Source organism: Schistocerca gregaria, chromosome 1 (genome assembly GCF_023897955.1).
Source record: "Schistocerca gregaria isolate iqSchGreg1 chromosome 1, iqSchGreg1.2, whole genome shotgun sequence".
Classification (NCBI taxonomy): Eukaryota; Metazoa; Arthropoda; class Insecta; order Orthoptera; family Acrididae; genus Schistocerca; species Schistocerca gregaria.
In genome coordinates this window covers 543505383-543522041 of record NC_064920.1, presented here as the reverse complement: position 1 = coordinate 543522041, position 16659 = coordinate 543505383, and the positions used below count along the sequence as shown (strand labels likewise).

Here is a 16659-nt window from a genome sequence, read left to right as displayed (position 1 = left end):
TTGTTGTTGTGGTCTTCAGTCCTGAGACTGGTTTGATGCAGCTATCCATGCTACTCTACCCTGTGCAAGCTTCTTCATCTCCCACTACCTACTGCAACTTACATCCTTCTCAATCTGGTTAGTGCATTCATCTCTTGGTCTCCCTCTACGATTTTTACCCTCCACGCTGCCCTCCAATACTAAATTGGTGATCCCTTGATGCTTCAGAACATGTCCTACCAACCGATCCCTTCTTCTGGTCAAGTTGTGCCACAAACTTCTCCCCAATTCTATTCAATACCTCCTCATTAGTTATGTGATCTACCCATCTAATCTTCAGCATTCTTCTGTAGCACCACATTTCGAAAGCTTCTGTCCTCTTCTTGTCCAAACTATTTATAGTCCATGTTTCACTTCATGCAGTATCGTATCTCCCATTTCATCTTCATCTACATCCTCTTCCATTTCCATACAAATACTTTCAGAAATGACTTCCTGACACTTAAATCTATACTCGATGTTAACAAATTTTTCTTCTTCAGAAACGCTTTCCTTGCCATTGCCATTTTACATTTTATATCCTCTCTACTTCGACCATCATCAGTTATTTTGCTCCCCAAATAACAAACCTCCTTTACTACCTTAAGTGTCTCATTTCCTAATCTAATTCCTCACCCGACTTAATTCGACTACATTCCATGATCCTCGTTTTGCTTTTGTTGAAGTTCATCTTATATCCTCCTTTCAAGACGCTATCCATTCCATTCAACTGCTCTTCCAAGTCCTTTGCTGTCTCTGACAGAATTACAATGTCATCGGCGAACCTCAAAGTTTTTATTTCTTCTCCATGGATTTTAATACCTTCTCCGAATTTTTCTTTTGTTTCCTTTACTGCTTGCTCAATATACAGATTGAATAACTTCGGGGAGAGGCTACAACCCTGTCTTACTCCCTTCCCAACCACTGCTTCCCTTTCATGTCCCTCGACTCTTATAACTGCCATCTGGTTTCTGTACAAATTGTAAATAGCCTTTCGCTCCCTGTATCTTACCCCCGCCACCTTTAGAATTTGAAAGAGAGTATTCCAGTCAACATTGTCAAAAGCTTTATCTAAGTCTACAAATGCTAGAAACGTAGTTTTGCCTTTCCTTAATCTTTCTTCTAACATAAGTCGTAAGGTCAGTATTGCCTCACGTTTTCCAGTATTTCTACGGAATCCAAACTGATCTTCCTCGAGGTCGGCTTCTACTAGTTTTTCCATTCGCCTGTAAAGAATTCGCGTTAGTATTTTGCAGCTGTGGCTTATTAAACTGATTGTTCGGTAATTTTCACATCTGTCAACACCTGCTTTCTTTGGGATTGGAATTATTATATTCTTCTTGAGTTCTGAGGGTATTTCGCCTGTTTCATACATCTTGCTCACCAGATGGTAGAGTTTTGTCAGGACTGGCTCTCCCAAGGCCGTCAGTAGTTCCAATGGAATGTTGTCTACTCCGGGGGCCTTGTTTCGACTCAGGTCTTTCAGTGCTCTGTCAAACTCTTCACGCAGTATGGTATCTCCCATTTCATCTTCATCTACATCCTCTTCCATTTCCATAATATTGTTCTCAAGTACATCGCCCTTGTATAGACCCTCTATATACTCCTTCCACCTTTCTGCTTTCCCTTCTTTGCTTAGAACCGGGTTTCGATCTGAGCTCTTGATGTTCATACAAGTGGTTGTCTTATCTTCGTTGTGGGATGTCAGATCACTCAATCGGGCAGGTAGGTTAGAAAATTTAAAAAGGGAAATGGGTAGGTTAAAGTTAGATATAGTGGGAATTAGTGAAGTTCGGTGGCAGGAGGAACAAGACTTCTGGTCAGGTGACTTCAGGGTTATAAACACTAAATCAAATAGGGGTAATGCAGGAGTAGGTTTAATAATGAATAGGAAAATAGGAATGCGGGTAAGCTACTATAACCAGCATAGTGAACACATTATTGTGGTCAAGATAGATACGGACTATACAGTAGAGCTGATGTTACAAGGCCAAATCAGTCAGTCATCCAGACTGTTGCCCCGCAACTACTGAAATGGCTACTGCCCCTCTTCAGGAACCACACGCCTCTCAACAGATAGTCCTCCGTTGTGACTGCAGCTGCAGTACGGCAGTCTATATCGCTGAGGCGCGTAAGCCAACCCACCGACGGCTAGGTCCATAGTTCATTGGGCAGGGAGGGAGAGGGGGGGGGGGCGAGTGGGGGAGATGGCTGGCTACCTCTATAGCTGTCCTTAATTGCGAAAGTGTTGCGGGTGCAAGATTTTATCCATGAACTGTTTTATGTCCTATAAGTATTTGATGGGATTCACGTAGGGCGATCCGGGTGGCCAAATCGTTTGCTCGAACTATCCAGAATGTTCTTCAAGCCAGTCGTGAATAAGTGTGGCCTGGTGACATGGCGTATTGTCATCCACAAGAATTTCATCGTTGTTTGAGAACTTTAAGTCCATGAATGGCTGCAAATGGTTCAGCTGGACCAAATTACCAAGTCCGTACGACGGAAACATAGCCCACACTATTATGAAGCCACCACCGAGTTTCACAATACCTCGTTGACAACTTGGGCCGATCGTGCCGTCGACTCTGCGCCACACTTGAACCCCACCATTAGCTTTTACAAACTGAAATGGGACTGACCTGACCAGGCCACGGTTTTCCGTTCTATGGTCAACTGATATGGTCACGAGCCCATGAGAGGCGCTGCGGGCGATGTTGTGCTGTTGGCAAAGGCACTCACGTTCGTCGTCTCCTGCCCTAGGCCATTAACGCAAATTTTGGCCGCTCTACCCTGACGGATACTTTCTTCGTACGTCTCACGATGATTTCTGCGGTTATTTCACGCAGTGTTGCTTGTCTGTTAGCACTGACAACTCTAGCCACTGCCCTCGGTCGTTAAGTGAAGACCGCAGGCCATTGCGATGTCCGTGATGAGAGGTAGTGCTGGAAATTTGGTATCTCGGCACACACTTGACTCTGATTAGCTCGGGATATTGAATTTCCTAACAATTTCCGAAATGAAATGTCCCATGCGTCTAGCTTCAGCAACAACCATTCTGCGTTCAGTCTGTTAATCCTCTTCGTGTGGCCATAATCACGTCGGAAACCTTTTCAAATGACTCACCTGAGTACAAATAACAGATATGCCAATGCACTGCTCTTTTATACCTTGTGTACACTCTACTACCGCCATATCGCTATCCTATGAGTTTAGTCACCTCGGTGTAATAGCGTCATCAGGAGAATAATTCACGTAATTGTGCAAGTTGTCTCTGAAGCGCTCTGTCACTACAGCATCCGATGCAGGCGGCGTATAAAAGCACTCGATTGCCATGTTTAACCCACGTTTGATGCTGAACGCAAGTATCCACTCATTCTAGTAAGTTTTGCAGCAGACTATAATCAAACTAAAATCTATGGCTGCATATTGACGACGCTGGGCAGTGTTTGATGTTTTTGTGGGATATGAGTTTGTTTTACGTCATTTTTGTGCGTTTCAAAATGGTTCAAATAGCTCTGAGCACTATGGGACTTGGCATCTGAGGTCATCAGTCCCCTAGAACTTAGAACTACTTAAACCTAAGGACATCACACACATCCATGACCGAGGCAGGATTCGAACCTGCGGCCGTAACAGCGCGGTTCCCGACTGAAGCGGCCGGCGACCTGTGACGGATCTGACGACAGTATAATATAAGTGCACGCACGAGTGTTCGTGTGCACACCGTTCAGCGCGTAGCGTACAATTTCAGCGGGGATGGCATGATCGAGATTGGATAGTCGTTCAACGGAAAAGTGTCTTCTGTTCGGATGAATTGCGTTTTCAGTTTTATTTTTATTTTTTTAACTATTGGCGTTTGGTTTTGTGACCATACAGCCAACCATAGTTTACACATATCAGTAATAACTGTCAGTTTTGATTATCATCTGTATGTATATTTAAATCCATTTAGAACAAAAGAAGTATAATTTTTATAAAACTGGTATCTATACATTGAGGAGACAAAAGTCACGGGATAGCGATATGCACGTATACAGATGTTGGTAGTATCGTGTACACAAGGTTTAAAAGGTCAATGCATTGACGGAGCAGTCATTTGTACTCAGCTGATTCATGCGAAAAGGTTTCCAACTTGTTTATGGCCGCATGGCGTGAATTAAAAGACTCTGAACGTAAAAGGATAGAGCTAGACGCATGGGACACCCATTTCGGAAATCGTTAAGGGATTCAATATTCCGAGATCCACAGTGTCCAAAGTATACGCGAATACCAAATTCCAGGCATTACCTCTCATCACGGAGAACGCAGTGGCCGACAGTCTTCACTTAACGCCCGAGAGCAGTGGCGTTTGGGTACCGTTGTCAGTGCAAACAGACAAGCAACACAGCGCGAAATAGCCGCAGAAATCAATGTGGGACGTACGACGAACGATCCGTTAGGACAGTCAGGGGAAATTTGGCGCAAATGGGCAATCGCAGCAGACGACGGTATGACGGTATGATATCACCTGCAGTGACTCTCCCGGGGTCATGACCATTTCGGTTGACGCTAGACGACTGGAAAACCGTGGTCTGGTCAGATGAGTACCGATTCAAGTTGGTAAACGCAATGGTAGGGTTAGTGTGGCGCAGACTCCACGAACCCAGGGACCCAGTTTGCCAAGATACCACTGTACAAACTGGCGTTGGCTCTATAATGGTGTGGGCTGTGTTTGCAGAGAATGGACTGGATCCTCTGGTCCAAGTCAAGCGATCATTGACTGGAAATGACTATGTTCGACTGCTTGAGACCATTTGCAGACGTTCATCCAACTCCATCTCCAGACTACACAATTCTTTGCTTCTGCTCTGCCCCCCTCGGAGTGGACACTCCCACGTGTGGTATCGTGTTGCCAGCGCCTTCCTGCTCCCTGCCGTACACACAGATGCAGTTTTTTGAGGTTGCTGGTTACATGGGCAGTCATAATTGTTTGGAGCTCTGTATACGAGGCTACGGACACTAACGTCTGTCGTTTAACGAGTAGCAACGCGTTGCCGGCCTTTGTAGCCCTCAGCTCTCAGCTGATTTAGTGTCCGATCTGTCCTATTTCTTTCTTTTCGCGAATCGTAATTTTATATGGTTCATGTCTTCTTCTCCTTCAGAAGTACAAAGTGTTATCGATCAGCCCCTGACGATGTAACTCGTTTTTAAAACGACCGCGATTGAATTTCACTCGTGGAGTGGTTGTGTAAATCCGACTTGAGACCGAGTGCTTCATATACCGATGCGTTGACGGGATCACAGCATGCATCGCTCTACAGTGTTTTCCTTTGACCTTCGTTTTTTCGTCAGCTCGATTTCTCGTCCGACCTCAATCGCATCGACCTTTTAAGTCGTCGCATTAAGTCTGTGTGCGATACCCTGGACGATATAGCGTTCCTGAAACTGTGCCTTGTTTAGCTGCGGATGCCCCTGTGGCCTTTGATCCAGATTAACGCCAGGTCGATGGTAGAGTCCGGATATGCCGTCACCCAACAGGCTAGTAAGCAGATCGTCATATGTTTTGACTCATCAGTGTTTTTGAAACTGGTAAGCTATGACAGTTAGGTATGCAGTTAGTTAGTTCCGTAGATCATTTGCACGACTTCCGTCGAATTTATATTACTCTATCGAACTGACGGTTCAAACCCTCATCCGGTCGTCCTGATTTAGGTTTTCCGCGATTTCCCTAAATCGCTTCAGGCAAATGCCGGAATGGTTCCTTTCAGTGGGCACGACTGATTTCCTCCCCTATCTTCCCTAATCCGAGCGAGTGCTCCGTCTCTAATGACCTCGTTGTCGACGGGACGTTAAACACTAATCCCCTCCTCCCTCCTCCTCGAGTTGATATTAAGCGAATCACTTTACAGTCTATTTATTCGTACAAGATTTGTTCGTGTGCAACTGCAAATATGACCATTCAGAGACGACTGAATAGCACAGTGCTTAAATTTAATAATTATTTATGTATATTTTGTATTGCAGTAACTGAGTATGAGTTGTTGTTCATTTACAAGATTTTTCCAAAAGCTGATTCATTACACATTTATTCCATAATTTAGTATTAAACTTTGTAAATTTACAAAAAATTAAAGTAGTCAATGACTAAGTCATTGATTTAAATTAATAGTTTTTGCAAAATATATTCTTTGCCATTAAATATATTGTTTTTCTTGTTAATTTGTATAAAACCATTCATGTAAAAGGAAGCTCGCTTTATTCATACACGGCGTCTTGCAACAGCAGATGTAGGTAAACAGGTTGATGCCGTCTTCCTCTATCCCCGAAAAGTGTTAGACATAGTATCATGTTTTTGGTTACCAGAAAAACTGGAGTCATGAGGATTATCGTCACAGATATATGACTAACGTTTCTTATAGTGGGTGACGGACGTGCAACAGAAGCGAAAGTATGCTGAAAGCTGAAATACTTGTAGGCAATTTCCACTTCGTGTAATGAATGGCTCGTCTCTTTAAATAGCGATAAATGCAAGACAAAGGACCCTATGGTATCCGATTAAAACATGGTGGTGAATATCTTACGCACATTACCTCGTTCAAATATTAAGAGAAAATAATATGATACGATATGACATGGGACAATCACGTTAAATCAGTATTAGGGAAGGCGAACAGAAAACTTAAGATACTTGCTACGTTTCTGGGAAAGTGTAGTGCCTCTGTAAAGTAACTTACGCACAAGACGCAAGTGTGGCGATTGTTCCAGCGTTAGAGTCCTTATCGAGTTAGCACCTCAACGGAGAAAGAACAAAATAGTATTTCGAAAAAGTGGTACTACCCAAATGAGAGAGTGAAAGACATGCGCGAGTAACGTGCCACTAAATGAAGGATCCTTAGAAGAAAAATTACGTAAATGTGACTCGTGGACCCTTGTCACTGGTCCCTTTGAACTGCAGGTTGTTGATGGAAATGCCGTGTGGCTAGGGCCTCCCGTCCCGTCGGGCAGAGCGGTCGCCGGGTGCAAGTCTTTCGAGTTGACGCCATTTCGGCGGCTTGCAAGTCAATGGGGATGAAATGATGATGATAAGGACAACACTACACCCAGTCCCTGAGCGGAGAAAATCTCCGACCCAGCCGGGAACCGAACCGGGGCCGTTAGGTATGACATTCCGTCGGGCTCACCTCTCACCTACCAGGGGCGGACTGCAGTTTGGTAATACGCATGTAAGCAATTTGTCTCATTGCAGTTTGTGGAATATATTTGCATCTAATGGTTGCAAGTCCCTCTTCCAGCTTCTTCGCAATCCGCGTCTCTGCGGTTTCCTCATATTTTCTTCAACATTCCTCCCACATTTCAATTGCTAAATTCTTGTTCCATTGGAAGGGGGTCATACTACACTGTTTCGATCGCCTTATCACAACCAGATGACTACTTAACTTTTAAGTGCTTCCACCAATACATGAAAGTAGATATCCAGGCGTGACAGCAGACATACTAATATGTTTAAAATGACATACCGAGAAATCTATTGCAAAAATTAAGTTCTGCGTTGCGCAGTGATCAAACTGCGTGCTGGTGGAATATCGTCTGTTATGCGACTGGATTCCTGATTCCCTACCAGAGAGGTCACAGTTCCTAGTACTTGACGGAAAGTCATCGAGTAAAATAGAAGTGATTTCTGGCATTCTCTAAGGTAGTGTTATAGTCTCTCTGATGTTCCTTATCTGTAGAAACGATTGAAGAGACAATACGAGCACACGTCTTAGGTTGTCTGCAGATGGTGCTGTCGTTTGTCGTCAGAAGTTCAAAATCAATTGCAAAACGGTTCAGATAAGTATCTGTATGGTGCGGAAATTGACAACTGACCCCATGTTATGAAAAGTGTGAGGTCATGCACATGAGTTCTAAAAGGAATCCTTTAAACTTCAAAAATGGGTAAAATGGCTCTGAGCACTATGGGACTTAACATCTGTGGTGATCAGTCCCCTAGAACTTAGAACTACTTAAACCTAACTAACCTAAGGACATCACACACATCCATGCCCGAGGCAGGATTCGAACCTGCGGACTGCGGACTGAGCGCCTAGAACCGCTAGACCACCGCGGACGGCCTTTAAACTTGGGTAACACGATAAAGCAACCAAATCTAATGGCCGTCAATTCAACTAAATATCTAGGAATTACAATTACGAACAACTTAAATTTGGAAAGAATACGTAGAAAGTGTTTTGGGAAAGGTGAACCAAAGACTGCACGTTATTGGCAGAACACTTAAAGGATGCAACAGATCTACTGAAGAAACTGCTACAACTACGCTTGTCCGTCCTCTTTTGGAGTACTGTTGCGCGATGTGCGATCTTTACCAGATTGTATTATCGGTGAACATCGAGAAAGTTCAGAGGAGGGCAGCACGTTTTGTACTATCGAGGAATGGGGGAGAGAGTGTAACAGACATGATACAAGATTTGGGGTGGAAATCGCTAAAGCGAAGATATTTTCGTTGCTGCGGAATCTTGTCACGAAATTTCAATCACAACTTTCCTCTCCGAATAAATTTTTTTTGTTGAGGACGGTCTACATACAGAGAAACGATCATCATAACAAAATAAAGGAAATCAGAGTTCGCACAAAAGATACAGGTGTTCGAGAGTGGAATAATAGGGGATTATTGTGAAGGGGGGCACTTAAGTGTGATTTGCAAAGTAGGCGTGTAGATGTAGACGACTGTATTCAGGCACAACAAAAACAAAAATTTTATCAGCGAAGAATGTTTTCGCAGTTTTATTGACCTCTTTCTGAGTGGTTGGAGAAATCTGATTGGTCGAATATTTGTAATACTCTTTGTTGTGTTCCTTTGAACTGGTTTAATATTCAGCGCCGCTGTCGGTAATTTGCTTGTTACAGGACTTTCGACGGTCGCACGCCCAACCTGATCGTTGCGGACGCCGATCTGGCCAAGGCCGTTCTGGACAAGGAGCGAGACCATTTCCGCTCGCGAAGGGTGAGTACGCAGCCCTCTTCCCCGGAAACACTTATTTTTAGCTGGCTCCTCTTACAGCATAGTGTGTGTGTGTGTGTGTGTGTGTGTGTGTGTGTGTGTGTTGGTGATTTTGCTTCCTTGGTTGCTATTCTCACATACCAAATACGTCTATGTCTGTCTACGGCAGTAACGTTACGTTTAATGGCCCCATCCACAATGCTTAAGTTAAAACCGTTGTTTAAATAATTACCTAAGGTTGGACTTCAGGCAATGGCGGCTCTTCCGCTACGTACTGCTGTTCGCAATTCGCAAGTCATTTAATTTGCTGCTGCAGTGTACTATCTGTCTTATCCGATTTGGAAAGAGAAACTTTAGTCTTATCAGTGACTGATTGTGTAATGACCTGTAACAATGGTAGCATGTACCTAGCAATTGCACCCTTTTTACTGCACTCGCGAAGAAATGTGCAACATAACTGGGCATACCAGGACCAATACACTTCCATCCTTTTTGTTTTCTCCTAGTCATTACACACTACACTTAGCAGGAACTATAGAACGATACATACCCATAGTCCATACGGCGAGAAAACATACCAGACAGTGCGGCTGCTTCGCACGTCTTCCACTAACGCAACGTTGTTAACATTTCTGTGGCAACGCCTCTAAAAGCTGGCAACAATGCTGTTGGTTGTCACATGCCTTCTTTCGCCGTATAGAGTATAGTAGCGTAGCGTTGGTACCCTACCCCTCGCCCCCCCCCCCTCCCCACTGTCTTTTGTCTCTTAATTAATACTGATAACTACAACATCGTTGCGCGTACTGTAGCAGACACTTCATTCGTGACCACTCCACTACCGCTTACACCTCACGGAAATTTTTCAGAGTGGGACCAATGTGGACACATCTAGCTCTACGCAGTTCTAGATAGGATCGGTTGCATGTGACCTTGGACTAAATAAGAACTCCTCAAACAGCTCTGACGCATTCCTGGAGTGGTGAGGTGGCAAACTGTCTTGCTGGAGATGTAAGTCATAAGTGAAGAAACGGCTGCACATGATCAGATAGGTTTCTATTTCGTTCGCACGTGGAAGACTATGGTAGGTGTATCAGTTCTCCAGTTAACGCCACGTTAACATCCTCCAAACTAGAATACCTACATCAACCACTGGAAAGATGCTTTATTCGCTAGTTGGATGCATCGCCTCATCTACATGTAGATGATGGTTCTGCAATTCATACTTCAGTGTTTGGTAGAGAGGGTTTATAAAACATTTCTCAGACTATTTCTTTATCGTTCCACTCTCAAATAGCACGTGGGCAAAATAAGCGACTAAATCAGTCCGTGTGAGCTCTGGTTGCTCATATTTCGTGACGATGGTCATTTTTCCAAGCGTAGGTGACACTAAATAAAATATTTTGGCTGTTGGAGGACAAAGTTGGTGACTGAAATTTTGTGAAAAGATCTCGCCGCAACGAAAATCGCTCTTCTTTTAATAACTGCCCAATCGAAACTCGCTTATCATATCCACGACAAACTCCGCCATTTTGCGACAATAAAAAGCGAGCTGCCCTTCTTTGAATTTTGTCATTGTGCTCCGTCAATCCTATCCTGTACGGAGCCCATACCGCGCACCGCTACTCATGAAGAGACGAACGAATGTGGTCGAAGATCTGTTGAACCTTGTAAGTGATCCGCCAATAAAATGTTTTGATTCTCTTCTCCACAATATTTTCATTATGATGGTTCCAATTTAAGTTCATAATTGTAATCCCTAAACATTTCGGTGAATCGACAAATTTAAATATTTGTGTAAACAAAATTTAATGGAATTTCCTTAAGACTCGTGTAGATCAACTCTCACTTTCCATTACTGACGATTAATTGGCATTGTTCACACAATGCAGATACGTTGTCTAAATGATTGTATAATGAGTTTTGTGTTTCTGGTGAGTTTGCTAGACGGCAGACGACAGCGTCGTGTGCAAAGAATATAAGATGGCTGTCTTGTCTCCTAAATCTTTATACATATTAAGAACAGCATATGGCCTGTAACACTTCCTGTGGGAACCCCGGATATTAATTCTGTTTCACTTGTTCTTCCCGTCAGTTACTACGAATTATCACTTTTCTGACACAAATTCAGTCACACAACTGCAATGATATTCCACAGGCGCATATTTCGATTAGAAGCCGCTTGTGAGGAATGGGTCAGTGTGCTAACCACTGCGGGTGGATTGGAAGGAACGGTCCAACACCCTGGCCACCCTACTCTCCAGACATTACGCCCCTTGACTTTTTTTCTGGGGTTATATCAAGTACAGAGTATTCGTCACACGAGTTGCTGATGTCGACGATCTGAAGGCTAGGATACAAGCTGATGTGAGTACTGTGACAGAACACATGTTACGAAACACCTGGCGGGAACTGGAATACCGCCTCGACGTTCTCCGAGCTACCAACAGAGCACACATTGAGGTTTACTAACGTAAGTGGTCTTAAAGAAACTGGTAACACTAACCTATGTAACGGCATCAAATGTAACTTATTATGTCAAACGATTATTCTGTAATAAACTGTTATAATCAGGGCAAGACTTTGTGCTCACCCTGTATGTTGGCAGCAGTAGAATTTCTCTGCAGTTGGCTGCTTCGATGACAGTCGAGTCCGAAGAATGAGTCGCAGAAGTGTTCTATGTGCTCTTTCCTTTATATATGAAATACATTTTCCTAAAATTCTCCCAATAAACCAAAGTCGAACATTTGCGTTCCCAACTGCCGCACTTTCTCGTTCGCTCCATTTCATATCGCTTTGCAGCGCTATGTCTAGATATTTAATCGACATAACTGTATCAAGCAGCACACCACTACTAGTAATACTGCTTCCGAACGTAACAGGATCGTCTTTCCTTCCAATCTACAGTAACATATTTTTGGCCGGCCGCAGTGGTCTCGCGGTTCTAGGCGCGCAGTCCGGAACCGTGCGGCTGCTACGGTCGCAGGTTCGAATCCTGCCTCGGGCATGGATGTGTGTGATGTCCTTAGGTTAGTTAGGTTTAAGTAGTTCTAAGTTCTAGGGGACTAATGACCACAGCAGTTGAGTCCCATAGTGCTCAGAGCCATTTTGAACTTATATTTTGGGATCTAGAACAAAACGCTATAATCAAACTAACTAGAAATTTTGTGTAAGTCATCTCAACGATGATACTTTCCCGAATGCTACGGCGTCGTCAGCAAACTGTCGCAGACTGCCGCTCACCCAATCCGTCAGATCATTTACGTATTCAGAGAACAACAGCTACCTATCCCATTTCCCTGTGACATCCTGACGATGCCCTTGTCTCTGATGAACACTTACCGTCCGGGGCAACGTACTAAGTTCTGTTATTTAAGAGGTGTTCGAGCCACGCACATATTTGGGAACCTATTCCATATACTCACATCTGTGTTATCTGTCTGCAGTTCTGGAAATCTGGGAATGCGGAATCTACCTTTTGCCCTTCACCCATAGTTCGCAGTACATCGTGTGAGAATAGAGCAAGCTGAGTTTCGCACGAATCCGCGCTGATTTGTGGGCAGAAGCTTTTCTATCTCAAAGTTCTAGTCGTACACAGAATATGATGAAGAATTCTGCAGCATGTTAAAAGTATTGGTCCGTAAACAGGAGTAAACACGTTTTGGAGTGATTCTGTCTTACTAAATACTTTTTTTTCAAAATTAGGGTTCCGATACGCCTGTTTAGGCTTGCGGAAGTGGGGCATGGGCGTATAATGTGAAAACAAACCAAAAACTCACGGCTAGTACGCAAGGAATGCACTGATGGATGTAGGAAATTGCTGAGAGAGAGGCAGGAGAAGAAAGAAGAAGAGCACTCTGGAGGGGAAGACATGGGAAATGGAGAGGGGCGAGACAGTTGGCAGGAGAACGTATCGTAGATGGTTCCCAGAAATTCTTTGCTGGATCCACAAATGAGAAAAGACGGAGGCGGCGATCTAAAGTAAGGTGTGCGAGTGCCAGAAATTTGGAAGGGCAGCATGGGTGCGTTTCGTTGAAGACTGTTATCCGTGGAACAATGTAAAGGAGGCTTTTATTCAGCAGTTGGATGTCATGTGGCTGATGATACAAATCATTGCACAGATACTAACAGTGTCACAGAATTATTATTAGAAAGCGCAGTGAGGTTCGATCGAAATGCTTCTTAAACATAAATACGTCTTCTTCCCTCTCCCTAATCGTCTAGCATCAGCAAAGATAATCTCACGGTTTGGCCCTCTTGGCATAGTCAAAAACAACGATAAGCCAAAATACCTTGGTGTCACATTACACAGAACACTGACATAACATCATCACCTTTCCAACACAACTAAGATGGAACAAACCTGTTGATGAAGGTGGCAGATAGTAAATAGGTAGCAAATACATCAGTTCTCCATAGACCATACCTTGTGTTGTTATGTACGGCAGCAGAATATTGCCCACCAGTTTGGCTCCACATCGCTCGTGTGAAGAAATCTACGTTCATTTGAACGGAGTTATGAGAACCTGCCAGATCTACACCTACACGCTGGCTGCCAGTACTATGGAACATCCGTCCAGCTCACCTTCGTGGAAAGGCGGCTCTCTACAACTTTTGCCAGTAAGTTTGTGAAAATTAATCGGTCCCTCTTCCCACGCTTCCTCTCGTTCTTCAGGAAACTCCTCAAATCTAGAAGACCAGCATACGAAAACAGAGTCCAGTGCTCTTCACTAGGTTCAACAGGGACGCTAAATGGAAACGTGAATGACAAGCCATGAACTTATTGACAACGCAACTGTTAAAAGTTCTAGGCTTTCACCATCCTAGGGAGGTGTGGGTACACATTGTCAGGTACCGGACTAGAGAAGGTATGTGCAGATGTAACATGCACAAGTGGGTCTATCGCACTGACAGTACCTGTGACTGTGGCGATATTCAGGCAATGACCTACATTATAAATGGTTCTCAAACAGAGGTCCACGTGGTGGTATCAAGGGTCTATATGAATCATCCGACGGGACGTTCGACTCGACTGAGTTTTCTGACATTCGTGCGTAGTCTGTGCCGTTAAATGTCTGTATAATGCATTTTTTGTTTAGATGTGTACTGACTTCGTTGTTGTACTTCATGCATACGATCACAATAATAATAGCCACACACCACACACACACACACACACACACACACACACAAACACACGCACACACACACACACACACACACACACACACACACACAATTCTCCATACAGCGCTCAGTGAACTCGTATTAATCAGCATACGCGACTTGTAGGAATGCGAGAATAAAACACACGATACTCTAGTGACTTTTGGCATTAAGGACATAGCTCATACGATCTGTTACTGACTAATTATAGCTTCTTAGCACAGGCTGGAAGTAAACGTTTACAGTGTCCGACGATAAACAGCGCTGCGATTCAGAAATAGAAGCATCCTGTAGCGAAGGCTGCAGCGTCTCGTAGCAGCCAAGTAGCAAGCACCACACTTCTCCCGCTATATTATAGCCAGGGTGCTTCACAAAAAAAAGAAAATAAAGTGTAGTAAATTACACAGTTTTAGTTGTTGATTGGCTAAGGCTAAGTCACCAGACTACGAGGTCGTCAGTCCCCCACTGCCGAACGAAATCCATGGAGAAAAGTATCACGAAGGGAGAATATACGGACGAAGATGTCAGCAACGTTTTCAGTGCTATGAAGTAAAAACAGCTGCAGGAAATGTGCGCGGAGGATCAAATCCAGGCAGATCAGGGGCAGATATGGTCCCCCGGCCGCTCACCGACGTCGCCATTCACTCACTCAGCTGCAGTCTTGAGAGACAAAACGCCTCGTCGTCGTCGCCTGCTGTTGGCAGCACCAGTCGTTGACCTCTAGCTACAAATTATATCTCGTAAGTCCCTCGAGGAGAATGCAACGCAAACTATTTGCTGCCTTTTTGGAGGCAACTCACAGGCCTGTAGCAACCCAAATAGTATGCAATTGTCTCTGCCCGATGAATTTGGCGTCTAGGCAGCCACGACCAACAACAATACAACACTCCAGTATAGCGATATACAAAGGAGCTCACAGTATTCCTTTTTATTTATACTTTTCGTGCGTCTTCTTATTTCTTTGGACTCTTTCTTTACTTCGTTTGGCTCACATAAAATTAAATGACTTAAGTAACGTGTAGTTTCTGAATTGGGTCTTGGAATACTACAATAAGTTGCTAGTTCGGATAAGATTCTGGAAATATAAAATGCATTTTCAATGGTAACACAAAGAAAACATGACTGATTTTTCAAATTACCTCGTTGTTTTATTGTCTTCTGAGCGCAGATATATTCCGAGTAATAATTAAGTGCAGTAATAAGAGTTGCATTCTGTTCTCTAAAAATAACTTTTAAGCACCGGTACGCCTCATAAAAATAATGTTAGTTACGCCTCACATAATAGCGGAGATCAGATAATGGCGGACCTCTTAACAAAAAGCGCGTTCTTACTTTTAATGACGAACGGGAATTTCACAGGAATAGTCCTCGTGTGGTCTCTGTCTTCGAAAGGAGGGAGAGAAAAGTATGCGTAGAGAGTAATGCGAGTCTTTTCCCTGTTTTATCGTAGCTGGTAGAATCCATTTAATTTTTAGATATCGATACGACTTCTTGCTACGTTGGAGGCAGAGAAAAACAACAGAGATCTATCAGGTAGGCAAACAACCGTCTGGAATGGAACTATGGGCGTCGGCAGAAATTTTTACAAAAGAGGGGATATTCCAAATTGCCGTTTTCTTGTGTAGCTCATTCGAATAGGTTTGAAAACGCGTCCTGCCCCAAGAAGTAATATTGACAAGATGTATTCAAAACTTATTCTATATCTAACGATTGATAGTTACCGTATCTCTTAGTACCTCCGAGGTAGATTACTTTAATACGTAAGCAGTAAGCGTACCTCAGTGGTAAGTGCAAAAGAGATCTTTTATATTAGTTATATGGATATGGGTGCCACCTTTTTGTTTTCCACTGTCTTAAAAGTTAAATTCTGTTACTATCACATTCAAGGCAGCCAACGAGTTAATAATGTAGGTAGACAATATAGTAAAAAAAAATTGATCGTATTCCAGTAATGTTAGGGTAGATCAAAATTAAACCTATGAAATTTAAAGAAGTCAGAACGATTGAGAAAATCCTCTTGAATATCAAAAAACATGAATGTTCCTGGAAGTGGAGAAACAGGGTATACTCTTTAAAAGACACTTATTCAACTCTGGTGACACTTTGTCTACGTATTTTGGACTTGATATGACTCAGTGTAACTTAGGACCAGTACATGACAAGAAGAATGTGTGAAATCTCCCAAAACCACTCTCATATTGGGCTGTTCTTGTCTCTTCAGTTTGTCACTTTATTAGGCAGCCATGCCATTTGCACAGCATACGGTTTAAGAAGGTCCCCGGTTTCATACTTTCTTTCCATTTCCCATAGGAAGCCACGGACACAGGATGGAGGACACTACAACGGCACAAATCCGCCGCCACATCAAGCAATCGACATAACTTTCCATGATTAGTGTGACAACTAAAAAACTCAAGATATACATAATGATTCAGCTGCTTCTACCGGTGTAGTTTTATGCAACACTACATCTGTATCAGGAACGGTATCCAGACAGGACA

General features: G+C 43.4%; 1 protein-coding gene across 1 annotated transcript in view; it reads left to right on the top strand.

Moving 5' to 3' along the window:
* LOC126355849 (cytochrome P450 3A41-like) overlaps nucleotides 1–16659 on the top strand; it is a 257307-nt gene that overhangs the window by 216927 nt on the left and 23721 nt on the right. Inside the window, exon 4 of the mRNA XM_050006329.1 lies at nucleotides 8902–8998. Within this exon, the coding sequence (XP_049862286.1) occupies nucleotides 8902–8998 (97 nt within the window). The remainder of the gene's footprint in view (nucleotides 1–8901; nucleotides 8999–16659) is intronic.